The sequence below is a fragment of the Rhea americana genome, unplaced genomic scaffold, assembly GCF_003343005.1.
Source record: "Rhea americana isolate MKP2758 unplaced genomic scaffold, rheAme1 scaffold_34, whole genome shotgun sequence".
NCBI classification, from domain to species: domain Eukaryota; kingdom Metazoa; phylum Chordata; class Aves; order Rheiformes; family Rheidae; genus Rhea; species Rhea americana.
The window spans coordinates 1,894,666-1,912,775 of record NW_028186468.1 but is presented as its reverse complement, the minus strand read 5'-3'; the positions used below and the strand labels follow the sequence as shown (position 1 = coordinate 1,912,775).

Sequence of the window (18,110 nt, the reverse complement as noted above, 5' to 3'; positions counted from 1 at the left end):
GCGCGCCCTCCTCCTTCTCCTCCTCCTCCTGCTGCTGCCGCAGCCGCGGGGCCGGCGCTGCCGCCGCCTCTCGCAGCGCGCCGGGGTCGCCACCGGGGGCCGTGTTTTTTTTTTCCCCCTTTTTTCTTCCTCTTTTTTTATTTTTTTTTCCGTCCTTCCCTAATTTGTTTGGGTCTTTTGTGCGGCGGCTCGCGGCTGGCGAAGCGCTGCCCGCCTGAATCGGGCTATTGTTCGGGATCCCGGAGCTTGCACGCTGCAAATCCCCCCCCCCGCCTGCCCGCCCCGCTTTTTTTGCCTGAGAAGCCACATAATGTGCCTTTCCTCCGCATGAATCTGGAAGCTATAAGCTGGACTGATTGCAAATGAAGTGTAATGCATTGTGGGACGTGTGTAAAATTGGATCATTCGAGGGGAAAAAAAAAAAAAAGGAAAAAGGAAAGGAAGGGACCTGCAGCTCGTGCCCTAGAAGAGGTAGCGGCGCGATGCGGGCAGGTTGCGGCCCAGCGGTGCCCGCGCTAGGCTGATGCCAGGCCGCGCGCATCCGCCGAGCCGCAGGGCCCGGCCCGCGTCGCTGTGGGACCACTAGGCTCAGGTGTCCTCAGGATGAAGAAGACGCGGAGCACGACCTTGCGGCGGGCCTGGCCTAGCTCCGACTTCTCCGACCGGGCCTCGGACCGCATGAGGTCCCGCAGCGAGAAGGACTACCGGCTGCACAAACACTTCCCACCAGCTTTTATTTCCCAGGCATCACGGGGCTACATGACATCAGGTTTGTAACATAATTTGTGTGTGTGTGTGTAGAGCGCTTTATTGGGAGGAGGCCGGTGCGGGACGCGTGTGGCGTGGGGAAGGCTGTGGTGGTAGGTACGGAGGGGAGCCCGCGACCCGGAGTGTAAGTTGTTATGAATAATGCAAAAAAAAAAAAAAAAAGCAGCACACATCCACCATTTTGTACCTCAGCAAGATTCATAGCAAGGCCCTTGCAATATGGTGTTTAAAATCTGTTAGTCAAGTGAAATAAATGCATGAAAGGAACGGTCGCATCTCTCTGTCGTGGAAGGGCAGATAAAAATGACTGGGAGCACAGAGCGCGGAGCCCTTTGCTCCTTTTGTGCCGAGAAGCGTGTGCTGAATATTTGCTGCTGCCCCACACGTTCTGTTTTTTTATTCCGTTCACTCGAGCTAACTCGCTTGGCTTTCGTGCATTTCCATTTTGGAAGGAAAAAGGATCACCTGTAATTGCAAATGCTCTTGCCTGATTGCGGGCTCTTTGGATTTCAACTGCCTGTTTCCGCAATGGCAAAGCGTGTTTGTGGTGGAAAGGACTATAAACACGTTTGCATTCATTATTTGAGATGTGGAAGGAGAACAGACCTGTGTGTATGAGGGAGAACACTCGTGCATGTATATTAATRTGTTCACTGCTTTAAAGGGAGGCTGCGTAGAAATAATGGACACTGCACCAACRTGTTTGTGCGTAGGGAAGAGAAAGCACAAACAAAACAAAAAACAGCACAGGAGAAGGCAGGCATAAGGGAGAGGCTTGGCCTGAAACAAGTATTGGTGCATTTATGGAAAGCCTCAGTAATGTTAATGGCAGCCTCTTCATCCTGAAATTTATCTTAGTGGCTCTGGAATTTGGACCCTTCATAAACCCCAGAAATCGTGTTTGGGTAAATGCTGATGGCAAGGGGGACAAGGCAGAAAATCCTGGAAACCTTTGTTGTTCTGCCTGGTGATTGTGATGGTTGGACATACAGCATTTCATTACTGTGATGTCAAATTCCAATTTATCATAAAGGCACGATTTCCCTCTAAGGCTTAATTTAGGTTGAGTAGGCAGATTCCTTTAAAGGAGAAAAAGAGGGAGAGGGAGAAAATGAAGGTATTTATTATGCATAACTGAAAACGTTTCCAGTCTCCCCCATCTCTGCTGCAAAGGTTGAGCCAGCGCTTGTGGCTGTCAGTTACATGCTCACTTTACTGTCTCTGTACCTAATAAACATGTCTCTTTAGGCAGAATCGGTTTCTCATGTTTTTAAAATGTCTTGTGACCGTTCTTTCATTAACCTGCAAGCACRAGGGAGGTAATACGCATTTTATTGAAAAATCTGCTTGTGTAAGAATATTGTGCTATTTTGGCAATAGTCGCTTTGATTTTTCTCTTCCCTGGGAAGCCACATATTGAGAGGAAATGACAAGTATAATTTATGCTTGAACAGCTGAAGAAAACTGGAGTGGTTGTTGGGTTTTTTGTTTTGTTGATTTTTGTTGGTGCTGCAGATTCTGAAAGCGAATAGAAGGCCAAATCTGATCGTAATGCAAAGGTTCCTGTTATTCTGTATGAATGTTCTGATACTCCTCCTGTAGGAAATGCTGTGTCAATTTTGTTGAAGTCGGTACTTTCAGGCCTTTCTTCTAGGGGTGTGGAAACCCGTATTTAAAAGAGAGGTAGCTCACATGAGCATTTTGTGCCAAGTGTGGTGTGGTTTTTGCTTGTTTTTAATTCTTCAGGGAAACAATCTGGCTCTGTAAAAGCTTTATCTTGGCAGGACTGGTACAATCCAACGAGGTGCTGAAACACGAGCCATCTTCAGAGTCACTCTGCATTTTACAGTAGATACCTGTGTCTGTTGGGGCCCATAGATCTGAAATCAGGTATAAATGTTTTGAAGTAATCTCTGTTCCCTCCAGAACATTGTGTTTGTGAATACATGGGACATAGCTTTAAATTGTGTCAATGGAAGAAGAAGGAAAAATCTCATATTTAGTATGAGAAATCTACTGAAGTTGTTAGGGGAATAATGCATCAAAAATTAAAATCAGAAAGGTTTAAAAAATACTCTGCAGTCTTTTAACTGGAAATGCAGTTTTTCCTGTCATGATGGATAGTTTCCACATTCATTTATTTTTTAAAGGATCCTGTCCACTGCCTTTCTAAATATTAGTTTTGGGAGGAATGGCTACTGTATCTGAACACTTCTCACTATTTGAAGAAAGCTCTTTTCCTCACAGGAAATCTGTATGAAATCTTCTGGCATAGAAGTTGTGGGGATCAGGAATACAAGTACATTCTTTGTCACCCAGAATGCTCTACCAGAGAAAGTGTCTTGAAACGCATTAGCTTTTCGGAGTGCTGCATTCTGTTTATCCAGCCGTTTAACCTCATCACCATTAGTATTATTGTCGTTCTCTTTTAATTAAATGCTGCGTTGTTTGCGGGGTGGGGGGAGAATGGGAAAGAAACCTTGTCTTTTTGCCTCAGTTATTTTGGTTTAGGGAGATACGATAAAGCAAACAGTCATGTGGTCTTTACTAAGATCCTAAAAAGCTTGAAACGTTAATATTTGAGCATGTCTGAACTGGGCATGGAAAATCATGTGTACGTATATTTCTTCCAGCAGCACAGAAATCTTTAGTAATGGTACTGTAGTCAATGCCACGGTGTCTTATTTGGGGAAAATACAGTCTTTAAGTAGAACCGTATTCATAATGGAAGTGCAACTTTCATGTTAGAGTGGTGAAGCCCACCTGATTTTTTTAAGCAGACTTTTTGGTAAAACTGAGTAGGGACCAGTTTGGTATCTTCTTGATAAGAGGCGGCATTGATGCCTAGCAGTCACATTTTCAATACTTTGGCAACAAACTGCCCATAATTGTAGAAAATTACTGTAGAATGAGTTTATGTGAAACTTGGAAACTGTGTGACAGATYGGGGGTTGGAAGTAAGGGAAGGAAAACACAGGAAATTTTAGAAAATCGCACGTTTTACTGTTGAATAATCTCTAGATACATGCTATTAAATCTGCYGTAATCCAGGGTTTCTTTAGGCCTCCTAGCAACCACTAGGTTCAAAGGCCATGCAAGGAGTTCATTGTTCATGCTGAATATTAATTTCCCAGTGGAGGACTGACTCGGAGAAAAAGCACTGAAAAAGAAAACTACAACAATGTAGAGCTTTGACCTTGCATGAAAAGAGATGTTGAAAAGTTTGAATCCAATAAATTTTATGCATGTTACTGAAAATGAGAGGAAATACGCTTAACTTTTTGATAGATTGTTACTTWATTGAAGGGAAAATAAAGACATCGTATAAAACTGCCTGAAATTTACTGAATAAAACATACTGAAACTCAGGATTGAGAACTCTGAAAAGTCACGTGAAATAATACGTATAGTTTTCTTTTTTTTTTTTTTTTTTTTTTAGATGTGAGAAGCTTTTTGTTTTCTTTTAATAAAGAGAATCTTGGATTTTCTTTTAGTGGAGAGGTGATCTGCACACTGCAGTTGATCCAGCTGTTAAATGCTATCAGAACTGAGTTTTCTGGAAAATAAAAACCAACTCTGTAGCCTTTCTCAAACTATTTTAATTGAAGTACTTGGTGTTCGAGGTAATGTGTCAGTTTGTGATGGGGGTGGTGTAGAGTAACAGTCTAGCATACACAGCACAAAGGAATGTCTGAGGAGCTCTCTGTAGTGGTAAAAGCTGTTATTCCATAGCCTGCTTATTTAAAGATTACCCTCTGAAAAGTTTGTTATTACGTTATTACTTTACGTTATTGCGTTTTGCAATGAAATTTCATTGCAAATGTTTTGGTGCTCAAAAGTTTAACAATRAAATTCAGCCTCAGTGTTGCCCTACTGTTACTGGAGTTTGATTACCAAGTTGAGTCACAGAGGAGAYGGATAAAATCAGCTGGATAGCTGTCCAGCATTGTATACTTCTCTCCTCTCCATGTGCAGATTGAATTTTAAGAGGGAGAAAACATGCTTTCTGTGTGTGAGAGATCTTTAACATAATGTCTAGGACTGCATCTTCAGCCTCCTTGAACAGGAAGAAGTAACTTGAGTCATTTGAGGAAATTTGAGTGTCATGAATCCTTTGTTTTTTAAACTTGACCCTCCTGTGCAATTAAATGTATATATTTATATATATAAATGGTTTATATATAAATATATATATATATATATATATATATATATGGTTTTGAGATAACCATAGATGATCAAAAGACACATTTTTAACATATTTAAGAAATAACATATCCACATAAAACCTTGAAGCTCATTCATTTCTCCTGTCTCTTAGTTCCGTTGTCTAAAGGAATATGTTCTAGCTTGAAAGTGGGCATACTAATATTTAATAGAATAATCAGTATTGCATCGCCTTCTTCTCTGTGTGGTATTAAGAAACACCGTCCAACTCATCTGTGTAACTGTAATGTGATCTCTTTGCAGCTCTGAATTCTGAATGTTTTTTGGTTCTATTAGATGGAGCTGTAAAAATTTAGTGTGTTTGGTATTATGGTCAGCAGAGGTGGCTTTGCCTCAGAGATCCTATTCCGCCTCTCTGACTTTGGCCTCTGCTGAACTGATGGACCCAAACTAGATTGCTCCACTCTGTTGCTTCAGGAGTTATTCCTTCTGTATTGTGTGCTTTTATTGTAAGGGCCTTTTCCTTCTGTGGAATGGCTTCTAGGCTTTCTCTGCCTTCCAGTCCATTTTCACCTCTAGGGCATCCACTCACCTTGAAAGAGAAACAGGAGCTTTAACTGGATCCTGATCTGGGGAGAGGGTATAATTATGCTTCTGCCGTCAGGCCACAAACTTATTTCTGGCTCTTTCAGTCTTTAAAAAGTTAGATTCCCTTCTTTGCCTGAATTTATGGGCTGGTCATTTTTGTACTGTTCCTACTTCATTTCTGTTTCTTTTTCCTCTGGTTTCTTCCCTAGAAGAATACAAAACACAATCTTCTCTGCCCTCCCTTTGTTTTAGCTTGTGTGATTGCTTGTGCAGCATTAGCTTTCACACTGTCCTACAGCACTATGCCTGTAGCTATCTGTTATAACTAGTTTGGTCCTTTCCCACCAGATATCAAGATGTTTCCTACATATCTTTGACTCTTCTGCTTCTAGACCAAGCTCTGGACAGTACGCTGTGTATGAGTTGTGCATCTTTTCCCAGCTTACCAAACTGCCTTTGAACAATTGCCTGTTGTTCTTCCTGACTGTTACAGCCTCTGACCAAGGGGATCCAGAGCAGCTTTTGTTTGTGGCAGTAGAAATAAAACTTGAGAGAAAAAGTATGAGAGAGAAGCAGAAGCCTATGTGTATGTTACCTAGATCTGTTCAAGATTTTAGCTCATTTCAAAGCATTCTGTCACTGGAAGGCAAAGTTTCAAGCTATTTTTCCTCACCAGTCTCCATCACTGCAGGTGACAGCCTGCTTGTTTTCAAAGTCCCTTTGTTCCCTTAGCTCCGTTGCTTGGACCTTCAGCTAGATTGAGGTGCTCTGAACGATTTGGGCATCATGGCACCAAAGGATTTTGTTTCATTGGTGTTTGCTCAGAGGTCTCTGGTTTTATGTCTAGTTCAGAGTCTGATTATATTTCTGTGTGCTTTTCCCAATAGTCCTGTGATTAAATTAATTTAATATATGCATGCATTACACATCATGATAACCTGCTGAAGGTGCAGAAGCTCCTCTTTCAAGAACAGACAACTGTTTAGAACAAACACAGTATTGATTCATTACAGATAGCTCTAAATCTTTTGCAGGCAGAAGCTATGCTCTGTCTTTATTGGCAAGTTTTGATAAACCTGAAGGGGGTATTGAATATCTTGCCAGTTTGGAGTTGAATAGCAGCCATGTCTTTGGAAAAGTGTGTTATTTGCTGGAGGAGGCTGAAATGTGAGGATTTTGCAGCTCACCTTGGTTTAGTCCAGTGACCTGTTCAGTTGTGAGCAACAATAAGCATTCAGTTGTATGCGGGGGCATTAATCAGAGATGCTAAACTAAAGAACTTTGTAAAGTTCTTTCTACAGGTATAAGTAGAATCTGCTATGAAGAATAAAAAATATTTTGCTTGGTGCATTGTAGAGTCCTCCAGAATTGTGGGTTTCTTGTCAGTGTTCTGGGGAGGTTCTGTGGAGTGACTCAGTTCTGCAGTCTGTAGCAGTCTTCAGAATATCCCTATGAATATCATTTAAATCAAACCAACATCCTATCACCTAAACTCTGAGCTGCAATATCTAGCCTGTTATGAAAACAAGCAGTGCTGGAAATTTTTTCAAATACAGTTCATTTCTGGCTTCTCCTGAAATGGTTGATTGGTTAGTAGAGGCTAAACAGTATTAAAGCCATGATCAAAAATTGTCAACTGATTTAGACCTTGTGTAGGAATTGCTAAATAATACAATGCTAATTGCCAGGGGTTGCTTTCTTGAAAAGTGTGATACATAATAGTAGTTTGATCACTTAAAACAGTGGAAGACTATCAGAACTGGATGATAGATGGTTAGGTAGGAGATGTGAATCTTAGCCTGGAAATAAGGGATACCCTTTTTAGGAAGGGTAAGGATTTGCATGAAGTAAGAAATATTAAACCCAAATGGGTTTAATTTTCTCTAGAAAAAGGAAAGAGAGTAACAGTTGAAACTGAGACCTGAATGCCTGTGCTTAACCAGGACATTTGCATTAATAAATATTTTCTTTATATATATGCGTATAAATATATATATTTTTTCTTTATATATATCTGAGTAAATGAAATATGAAGACATGAAGCAGAAACGTGGATTTAAAGTTTCCCTAGAAGTCTCAGAAATTTGCTCGTTTCTGTACTTGTCCTTGCAGTAGTTTTTGGTACTAAGGCCAAAGGCAGTTGGAATACTCCTAGGGGAAATGCTTGACTATTGAAACTACACAACTTCCCCAGGTGAGCATTTGCTGCTCCCAAGTGACTGCTTGTAAGTGACTATGAGTGGGCTGTGAAAGTACATTACAGCCAATAGCCTGCTGCTTTCAACACATTTATTCAGATGGCTACTCTACTGGTGCTATTTTGTACTAAACTCTTGAATGACACATAAGGGCTGGAATTACCTTGTTCTTATGCAGATAGACTAGGGAGAAGAAAAAAAGACGACCCTGATTTTGCAAGGAGCGTATTTAGGCCAGCCTGATTTGGGAATGGGTACAGCAACTAACTTATGCTCTGCAGGGCTTCTAAGCAGTCTGCCAAAGATAATTGAAGGAAGAAAACTTATTTTCAACAGGCTTACATCAATATAGAAAGGCTTGCAAGTTCACCTTGCTCCTTCCTCCAAAGAGAGATTAAAATCACCAGGTTTGAAAATTGGTAGATAAACAAAGCATTTCCAGTTATGTCACTGATCAGCTTTGTTTCCCTGGACAATTTAGCTGTGCCCATAATTTGGTATGCTTAGATAGTATTCTCTTCAGTAGGAGAAGTATCTCCCTTATTTATCACAGCTCAGGCCTTGAACTGATAATCATTAGTAGGCATCCAAAAGGTGCATTCAGTGTGAAGAGAAAAGTTCTGATTCTGCAAATAAAATCAAGCATTCAGATCGACTTTTGGATACCATGACATTCAAAGGAATTTTCCATCTCCGCTTCGTGCAGGCTGAATAAGAATCCTTGTTCATAATACCAGCAGTAAATAATGTGGAATGACTGCTGATAAGTACCGTTATCACTTTTACCTTGTCAACCAACTCCTCACAAACCAAAAATAGTTCTTATTTTTCATCAGATTGTAGATGTGATTCCTATAATTTTAAAAGTATAGGAGTGGCTCCTCTTACTTCAGTGGGAAACAGTATCTGTAGGAAATAGCTACAAATGCACAATTTATTAGAAATTTCAGATTGCAGTGTTGAACAACTAATTTTGATGAACAATTTATTTGAGAAATTACTTTTTATTTGTAGACTTGTATGTGGACCTATGATTCTTAAGGGTAATGATGGCCTATATGTGGTTGTATTGCACAGAAAATGCAGGTACTGTGCACGATAACAAACGAAAATTTTGTTCCTGCTTATGCTATGCCTTTGCTTTAAAGAAAGTAGCAAGAGGAGAAGTTTTCTGAGTCAGGATAAGGTTTAGGCAACAGAGGCATCTTCTGAATCTTTCGTTTTGTACTCATCTCAAAGTTACTTCTGCTAAAGTTTTGTACCTCTACTGGATCACAAAGAAACAGGTGGTTGGGCAGCACATTGCACATTTTTGCTTTCAACAGAAGCAACTTTGAAATAGTTAAGCAGTAAATGATGTTAAACTTCTGCTGTTCTGAAAGTTGTCCTATCTAAAATTCTTTGTCCTATCTAAAATTGTTGTTGTCCTAGCTAAAGCTGATATCCTCCCTTGGCCATAATCATTTCTCTTGCTTATGCTTTTATTGCCATGGGTTTTATTTTGAAAGGGAGGAAGTATGCCTAACAGAGGGGAAGAGATTCCCTGACGCTAATCTTCCTCCTCTCAAACCTGATAGAGGCTGCAGCTTGCAGTTCGCCTGGGACCCTGGAACTGAAGCAGTATAAGAAGCCCTTCTTGAGTTAGGGTCCTGTCCTAARTGTGATATGAGTGTTTTTGCACACCCGTTCTTGGAGTGCTGATAGCCAAGTACAAACCTGCTACAAGCACTGCTCTGGTAAAGCTTTTAGTGATCTCCAAACACCTTCTTTTGCTAACATTTTCTCTCCCAGCTGCATCGTTTAAAGAAAAACACTGAATAGTTCTTTGTAGAGAATTTGACCTCTATGTTTTGAGCCACAGAGAGTATAATAGACAATTCAGAAATACTTATTTAATGTGGCTTAGAAAAGGCAAAGTTCAGTAAGAAACAGCTGAGTTTATCATAACACAGGAAGCTGTGTTGGGAGAACCTACATCATATAAACTAGTTTTCACGCCCATTTGTGTTTTTTGAGTTTCCTCCATAATTTCCTATGAATTTCCTGTTGATGACCTGTGACTTAGTTTTGAAGATGAACTTCTGCCCATATGTGATAATGTTTTAAACATCATAAGTTGGACTGTTGATCTTACAACCAAATAAAGACTAGGTACTGAATTTCATTGTGGTACTTAACTTTGCCTCTTAAATTTCCATAGCATTTTAGAGCAAAGTATCAATCTTCATTTTTATAGCATATTTTAAATTCTGCTCCCCTGCGAGTTTACATTCTTAGATAATACAGTGACCTGGTTTTACTGTTCATAAGCCTTTATCTAAATATTTGTTTTAAACAGGACGAAACGGAAATACTTTTACAAGGTTTTCTTAAGATCTATGTGTAAATGCTGCGTGTCTGTCTGGGTGGGTAGAGGGAACAAAAACTTCAGAAGAAATGGTTTACCAACCGTAACGTTAGATTTGAAATAGCAGCAGCACCCAGGTGCAAACCAAGCGTGCCAGCAGAGTGTCTCCCTTGGAAGCTGGAGTGTGGATGATGCCGGCTGTAGGAGGTTCCTCAAGGCCCGAGTGGTCCTTTGCCCTCTTGGGGTACCGTTAAGGCCAGTTTGCTAGGGCAGGCGGACGAACAAAGGCAGCAGCAGCAGCATGGCTCGCTCCTGGGCACAGCTGGGCTTTGCTGCTGCTTGCCCGCTTGCTGGYGGGAGTTACAGAGGGAAAATCCACCCCCCTCCCTTGCCATGATCCTGCCTTGGGAGTGGCAGAGGAGCAAAAGCAGGACAAAAAGCTAAGCCTTAGCTTGTGCCTAATTTGAAGTCTAGTCTTTCCGTGAAGATCAGTAAAACAATTGTCCATGGGCAAAATAGCCTAACTAATATTTATTGGTTTGTAATACATTCTTAGGTCTTGCATGTAGTCTCTAGCATCACTGTGAGTGGATGTAGTTAGTCTCTCTTTCTCTAAATAAAAATTTGTGTTTGTACATGTTGCATTGGTTTAGCATTTTTCATCATTTCCTCCATAATGGACGTTACATTAATAGAGTACTACACAGAAAAGAAAATGGATGAGGTGTAGGGAGGTGATATACGGGCATGTCCCTAAGCAGTAGGATCGTTGTGAGGCAGTGCTGCCAGACCRTGGTTCAGTGAAATCACAGGGGTTTCTGTATGTGACAGCAGTCCGTCTATAGGCATTGAATTTCAGGAGTGAAATCTTGAAAGCATGYTTATACAGGATCTCCGGATAGGAACTTATCTGGTTGGAGTATTGTTCACAACAAAGAGAAGCCAAAAATATTTTTCTACATTTCTCTAATCAACTCTTAATACTGTCTCAGTTGCTCAAGAACTTTTTAGACCTTCTCTAGAAAGAGATGTAACCATTGCTACGTTAAACATGTTCCAGAAGCTGTTGCCCTTTTTTTTTTTTTTTTTTTTTTTTGTTTTTTTCTTTTTTTTTTTTTTTTTTTTTTTTTCCTGTTACTAAAATCAAGGAGTGTTTTTCTTTGAGTCAGTCTTAGGTCCAGTCTGTGGAGTTACTTTAATTGCAGAAATATGCTTCAGTAACCACAAGTGTAAAATTAAGGCATATTTTGGAAACATTACTTTAGAAAAAACCTTTCTTAAGTAGCACTTTTCACAAGAGAGTGAAATAACTATATAGAGTAATGTTTATTTTATAACCATGGGTAATAACTTTTCATTAGATACACTATCTGCCATATTGCCCTATGTTGGACCTCCCATGGTTTATATAAGTTTAGTTGCTAAATTTTGCATGTTGCAAGATTTGACTCTGCGCCTGTGTGTCAGTCATTACGCATCAGAATGCACGCTGAGCCTTGGCGTCCAATTCTGGCCTTTAGTAGCTAAAGTGCACAAGTTTTTCTCTGACTTTTCAGGTAGGAAACCTTAACACATCAGTGCTGCAGCTCTTCCCTCAACTGTGTACCCGTCTGTCTTGCACATATTCTTTGCCTGCTTCAGGGAACAGTAAAGGCTAAGGAGGGGATAGATAGCTCTAACCACTAATGTTCCTATTTAACTGAAGTCTGCCTTTGAAGAAGGGTCATAGATTGGACAGCTAGAGAAAGTGGGACAGGGATATCGGAGGCAGGATAAGTGTGATGGAAATGAACAAAAAGAAGGAACGCGGTCAGAATTACTGGCCCTGCTGGCATTGGTTTGTGTATTTGTGTTCTTGCCTTCTGGCTGTCAGAAATACGATTCCCCAGCTCGCCTTTAGATTTTGGTTCAAGTCATTTAGCTCGCTGGATCTAAATCCAGACCATAGCTCCTTCAACTGAGCATCTCTAAGCACATTTCAAAGGCTGATAATTGATATAACTTTTCTGCCTAGCAGATAGTAATCTCCTTCAGTTTTTATTTCCTTGCTAATACAGTAAAATGAGTGTGACAATGCAGTACTCTCAGCTTTTAATAATTACTCTTTTTTATTTTAACAGTTTTCATTTTGATACATCTTCAAGAAATGTACTAAAGTGAAGTGTTTTGCTGTAGCATACATTTAGCATTAAATAATAAAAATGGAAGTTTAAATATTTTATTGCATCATTGTAATCCATTCACTGGTTAATGGGGCAGTTGGCTAGGACAGTGTCTTCTGAGCAATGCTAAGGCACACAAAATGATGCTGGTCCTAGATTTTACTTGGCTGGTGACCGTCCAAGGTCTGTAAATACTAAGTGTGAGACTAATACTAAGTGTCTGTCAATGCACCTGCCCTTGGGAGCTGTCATTTATCACTGGTAACAAGTTTGCTTCAAAACCAGCGCTTTCAGACCACAGCATTTGACCTGGGTATTGTGTTCCTAAATGAATGTGTGCATGTGATTGCTATGGGTAACGTTAGAAGGGCTATTTTGTTATGGGGACCAGTAAAAGAAAAAAAAAATCAGAAACCTCTAGTACACATTGTCATGTAATGATAATTTTTGAAACCAGATGAAAGATATAGGAGTGTTTATAGGACAAGGAGGGTGGCTAATGAGAGGGATTAGACAGAAACAACAATGTGGAAAAATAGGATGTTGCTTTAGAGAAAAGCACAGTCCAAAGGTGGGAATTGTGTGATGACATGCCAAGGAAATGTGCCTTTCTTATCAGAAATGAGAACCTTAGAGTGGCTATATCAGTTAAGACCAAGGTCTTTCATGCCCGCTATTCTATGTCCAACTGCGACATTAACCAGTGCCTGGGAAAGAGGAAAAAGGTGGCAAGTGCATATGATACTTCCCTGAGTGCTTCCCAGCCTCCAACTGTTTTTAGACAAGATAGTTGTATGCTTAGTAATCCTCAGATGAGCATAACAAATACTCACCTTGTACAATAGGAAGCTGCCCTGAGGTAGCCCTGAATTGTGTACGTTATCAGTGCTATACTTGCATTAGATTTCATCCAGTCCTGTTTYACAGTATTTCTCACAAGTAGGGAACATGTGCAGATATGAAGAAGGTTTTGACGCTCTCTGTATTTTTTGGTGACTTGAAGAGCCTTAGATTGGCTGCTGGGTCTGGAGGCAAAATCAGTCCCCTCTCCCTGGACACTACACATGCAAATTCCAGATTCCTGTAATTGGAATATTAATATTCAAACCATCACATATTCTCTATTTACATAAGAGAAGTTGTGAGGGGTCGTGAAAGAAGCATTTGTTTTGTGTGATCATTTCCCACTTATTCATTCCTTTAGTTAGTTTTGTTCYCTTAATTCCTCCTTTCCTTCCTCCCTGAATCCTGGGCATCATGAGCCGTGTCATCCTGGAGGTGACGCAGGCCTGGATCAGAGACTTACATTAAGCAGAAGTTTCCCTGTATTACCAAGTCCTGACATTCCAAGAATGTCAACTTTTGACTCATGTTGCTTGCAGAACTTGGTGGCAAGACATTACTAGTTTCCAAGTCTTCCACTTACTAATCTGCAAAACTACTGTTTCAAGACGGTTGTTCAGGGAAAATACTGCAGAACTGGACCCTAACATTTCATTTCATACCTTTAAGGTAACTACCTTCCTTATTTTGAAGGTGTTGGTTGTCTCACAAGACTAGTCTTCAGAGAGAAGTAACTGTTCAGCTGATAGCTGAAGGCCATCACTTTCCAGTGTGATTTTTCTGAACGTGATGTGGTAGGTGTCTCAGCAAAGTGCTGATTTTCACAGAAGCTGAATGTTCAACATCTGTGAAGGCTGGGCCATTGAGCAGTGCAGGTTTTGAAATCCCCGTGTTGGAGGTTTCAGATGGGCCTTAACTGATTCATGCGATTTGCATACAGACTGCTGTTGCAAATGGTAACAGATCAGAGCTGAATACCTGTCTAATTGCATCTCTTTATAAAAAGTAGACACTTATGTAGGCTTATGTCCCCGTCCCCGATCAGTTCATAGACCAGCATCGTAAAAATGTGCTTTCTGAAATAATTTCAGGCATGTGGTGTTAATGTGGCTGGAGGCGACTTTGACAGAGTAAAGCCTGCTGCATGCATGCTGTAGGTCCAGTGCTGCCCAGTAACGCCAGATGCACTGTGTGTGTGGCATGGGTCCTGTACACCCCTGAAGGGCCACTGTGTGCACGTTCAGTAAATCTAGTGTTCTTGGGAATCATCATTTTGCTGTGGAGTCTGAGGAGCAAATGTGGTGCTTAGTTGTGCTGGTGGGCCGCATCCACCTTAAGATGCAACCGTTCCCTGCTCCTGATATTTTTCCCTTGTACTGCCCACTAAATGCTGCCCACTGCAGCATTTTTCCACTTCCCTCATGTATCCAAGGAGCTTACGTGGKACGAACATGCTCCTCGCCATACTTGCTGTTCACTTCTCAGTCTCATGCACCGAGACAACGTTTGTGGGGAAATATAAACCAGAAACATGCAGGCTGACTTCACTGCATAGTAAAAAATTTGTAACTGGTAAAAATGCAAAGCACGAATGCTAGAAAGCGAAAGGTGCTCTTTAATCTCACTCTACAAAAYGGGTTAAGATTGTATGCATGTGTGTGCACATAYATRTATCTATATATATTCACACACAACTGTATTTTTGAGGTTATATACCATTCTAGTTTATACTTACTTCCTTTTGACTGCTGTTCTTTAGCTTTCACCTTTTTGAAGTTTTTATACTCTGCTTGTTACTGTAGCATCTGAACATGTCTCTTTCATATATTTTAAGTGGGAAGGCTGAATTGTGTACCAATGTGAGTTTATTTTATTTATGCTTTGTGTATGTTAGCAGGTGTTTAATTTAGATGTACTTACTGTTAGTAATTATAACTGATGTTGTAGACGTATTTTACTAGCAAGACTATGAAACATAAAAATTGTTTGGAAAAATAAAGCAAATGGTATGAAACAGGAAGTGAAATGGTAAAAAAGAAAAGTAGTGAAATTCTAGGAAAAGAATGTAGTTTAAAAATATTAAGAATTCACTTGCAGCAGTCTGAGAATAGAATTTGCCACTGCTTGTTTGTGTTACAAACCACCATTGARCCATTTAGGCTCCTGTGTGAGATTGGGTTCTGTCTACTCCAGTCTGCAGTCTAATCTCTACCTCTTTCCAGTGTATACTTAATCAGAACATACTGGTAACTCCCAAGTAGATGACTTCAGAGTTGGAAGCTACTCTTACATAAAAGTTTTAGCATTTTGGATTTTAGTGCTCAATAAGAACTTACCAAATGTTCTCTAAAAGTAACTGTCCTATGTTATGAACTCTGGAAAATAAATTACGTATTTTTAGATTGAAGATAGGGAAAGTGAATAGCAAACTCAGCAGCTCACCCAGAAGTGACAGCACAAAGTCAAATGCTGAATGTTTAATTTGGCTTCCTTTATTGTAGAATCATTGAAAATGACCTGAGAGACTGTGTGATCTGATTCTTTCCTGTAGACCTGTGCGATTCTGTTGATTTTTAAGAGTTCTTATTTTATTTAAGTGCAAAAGCAAGGTCTTCKAGTCCAGTGCTGGCCAGAGTAGAATACTTTCTCTAAAGGGCCAGGCAACAAACCAGGACTTCACTTGATCACAGTCAAAGTATCAGGGAATATTAAGGATCATTTGCAGTATGAAAACAGGCACTCTTCAGTCCTTTCATTACTGGTGTTGGTTTATTTGTCATCCTCCTTAATTTAGTTACACTCACACGGAGTAATACTGTGTCTTTGTAGTAGTGTCACGGAAATGAATGACATTATGCTGTGAAAGCAGGGGTTCAGCCAGCCCCTGCGTGTGCCTGTAAGCCAGCGATCTCCCCGTTTGCACAGGGAGTGGGGGGAGACCGAGAGCCTGGGTGCTCTGGTAGAAGGGAAGGAGGATAGCTCGGGCCGCTTGCATCAGAAGTGTGCRGGGGAGGAAAGGGAAAGAACAGCAGTTTGAAGTGATTACCTGTGAACAGAATACTGTTAAGTATTCTTCTTAGGCAATTATAAAATTAGGGTAAAGCGGCACATTTTGTGGCGAGATGCCATGCCTTGCTAAAACGTGCCCCAGTGCGAGATCGTACAGGGTTTACCTTTCTCTCCTGTAAAGCTGTATCTTGCTGTCATTTCGGTATTACGGACTTTCCCCTTGATTTTACGGATTTTTTTTTTTTTTTTTTTTGGGGGGGGGGGAATGGATTGGACCAGAGGTGGATATGTAACTGAAGCAAGAGTGCTTCTAGATTTGGACGTGGTGGTTAAAGCCGTTGTTCAAAGGGAGATCTCTCTGAGTGGAGACTGCAGGGTTTCCCCACCAGTAAAGTGAGGAAAACCAGGTAGTTTTTCTGAGCTGTGGAAGTTTTGATGCATAGTTTCATATGTCTGTGTTTTATAAGGCTTCTCTCCCTTGTGGTGGATACTCTGATGGCTTCGTAATGTTGCAGAGTTTTGGTTTCAGTTTYTGCCTTAGTAGCTCTTGTGATGGGACACAAACTTGTGGGGATATAAGGTCTTTGTGACTGCTACCCAAGAGATTGAAGAATTAGGAGATAGAAAAAGAGGTAACAAGAAGGGGCTAAGAGAGAAGGACAAYGCTGCCACCTCACTTGTTCTACCATGAAACCAGATTTTTTAAGAAGTGTTTACAAACAAGTCTCCGAGAAATATGTGAAAGCTCTAACTTCTGAGAGTTCTATTTGCTGAATTAGATTATGGAACAAACAATTGTATTATGTTAAACGCAAACTGTCTTGTTACAGGGAAAAAGTTTGTCTTGTTAGTCCCTATTTCAGAGCTCTTTAAGAACAAATTATTTAAAATTTTTCCCCCTGCTTTTTCAGAAGGGATAAGCTGGATAACTCATGGAACTCTAGGCTATACTCTGCATTGCAAAGCGTTATTTAATCCTGTGTCAAGGGGATAGCATTTGTATCTCAATTTAGCCAATCTTGGAGCTCTTTTCTGTAGGAATATAATTAATGTATGAGGATGTATCCTATGTTCGTTTCTTATCACCTCTTTCACAGCCTCGGACAGGAGGCCCGTGTCTGCCACTAGCCTTCCTAACCAGCTATGAATGGATGGGAATAGTGTAAGCTAACTACTTTTAGGTATATTGTAAAAGCTGCCTGGAACCAGCTTGGAGCAGCAGTGAAAATAAAATGAGGCAAAGCTTCTAGATCTTGCAGAGATCTAGAACAATTTASTTATATTCAAGTTTTCCTTGGTCCATGTGGGTTCATAGAATAGTTTTTATTCCATGAAGGGTAAAAGACACAGCTTTCTTTTGTGGCTTGCACTCAAATGAAGAAGTTTTTATCTGAGCAATTGCTGTACAATTTAAAAAGGCAGAGCTGTGGGATTTTTTTTTTTTTTTTTTTTTTTTTTTTAATATGTGGACCACAAAAGTTATGGCCTTACATTGCTTGTCCTCACTTCCATGATTACAGAGGACAATGTTGTTTCTTGTTTACAATGATTTCTCCATTGTGATTGCAGCATAGTTTGCATAGAGGAATGACATTAGGGAATAAACCAATATTGGATATATAGTTTTTTTAGGACAGTTTATCAAGTAAGACCAGCTTCATGTGGCTGTGGCTCTTCATAGAGCACGTGCCATAGTRTGGGTAGCTTGGAAACGATGCTGTCCAGCTTTGGAGGCCAAAGGTGGGAAGTCGTTTCAGATGGTTCTCAAAGCATCAAATACAAGGAACAAGTGAAGATGKCTTTTGTGGTCTTAACTATAAGTGCACATGAGTTTAAATGGTTTCTTTTCTATTTCAAATCCAGCACACCTGAAATTCCTGAGCTTGCCATCTTGACATACCGAAGGCTGGCCTTTTTCATTCTATTCCTCTCACCTATTCCTTTTTTTTCCCTTCCCTTTCGCTCCCCACGTTGCATTTGAGAATAAACAGAAAGATAAATATAAGAATTCTGAAATTTTATTTCTAA

At 40.3% G+C, this 18,110-nt stretch overlaps 1 protein-coding gene across 1 annotated transcript in view; it reads left to right on the top strand.

Annotated features, from left to right (window-relative positions):
* Positions 1 to 45: 45 nt before the first annotated feature.
* The window catches only part of STOX2 (storkhead box 2), a 73,454-nt gene continuing 55,389 nt past the window's right edge, over positions 46 to 18,110 (top strand). The window contains exon 1 of the mRNA XM_085311380.1: positions 46 to 769. Coding sequence (XP_085167506.1) covers positions 604 to 769 — 166 coding nt within the window. The 5' untranslated portion in view covers positions 46 to 603. The remainder of the gene's footprint in view (positions 770 to 18,110) is intronic.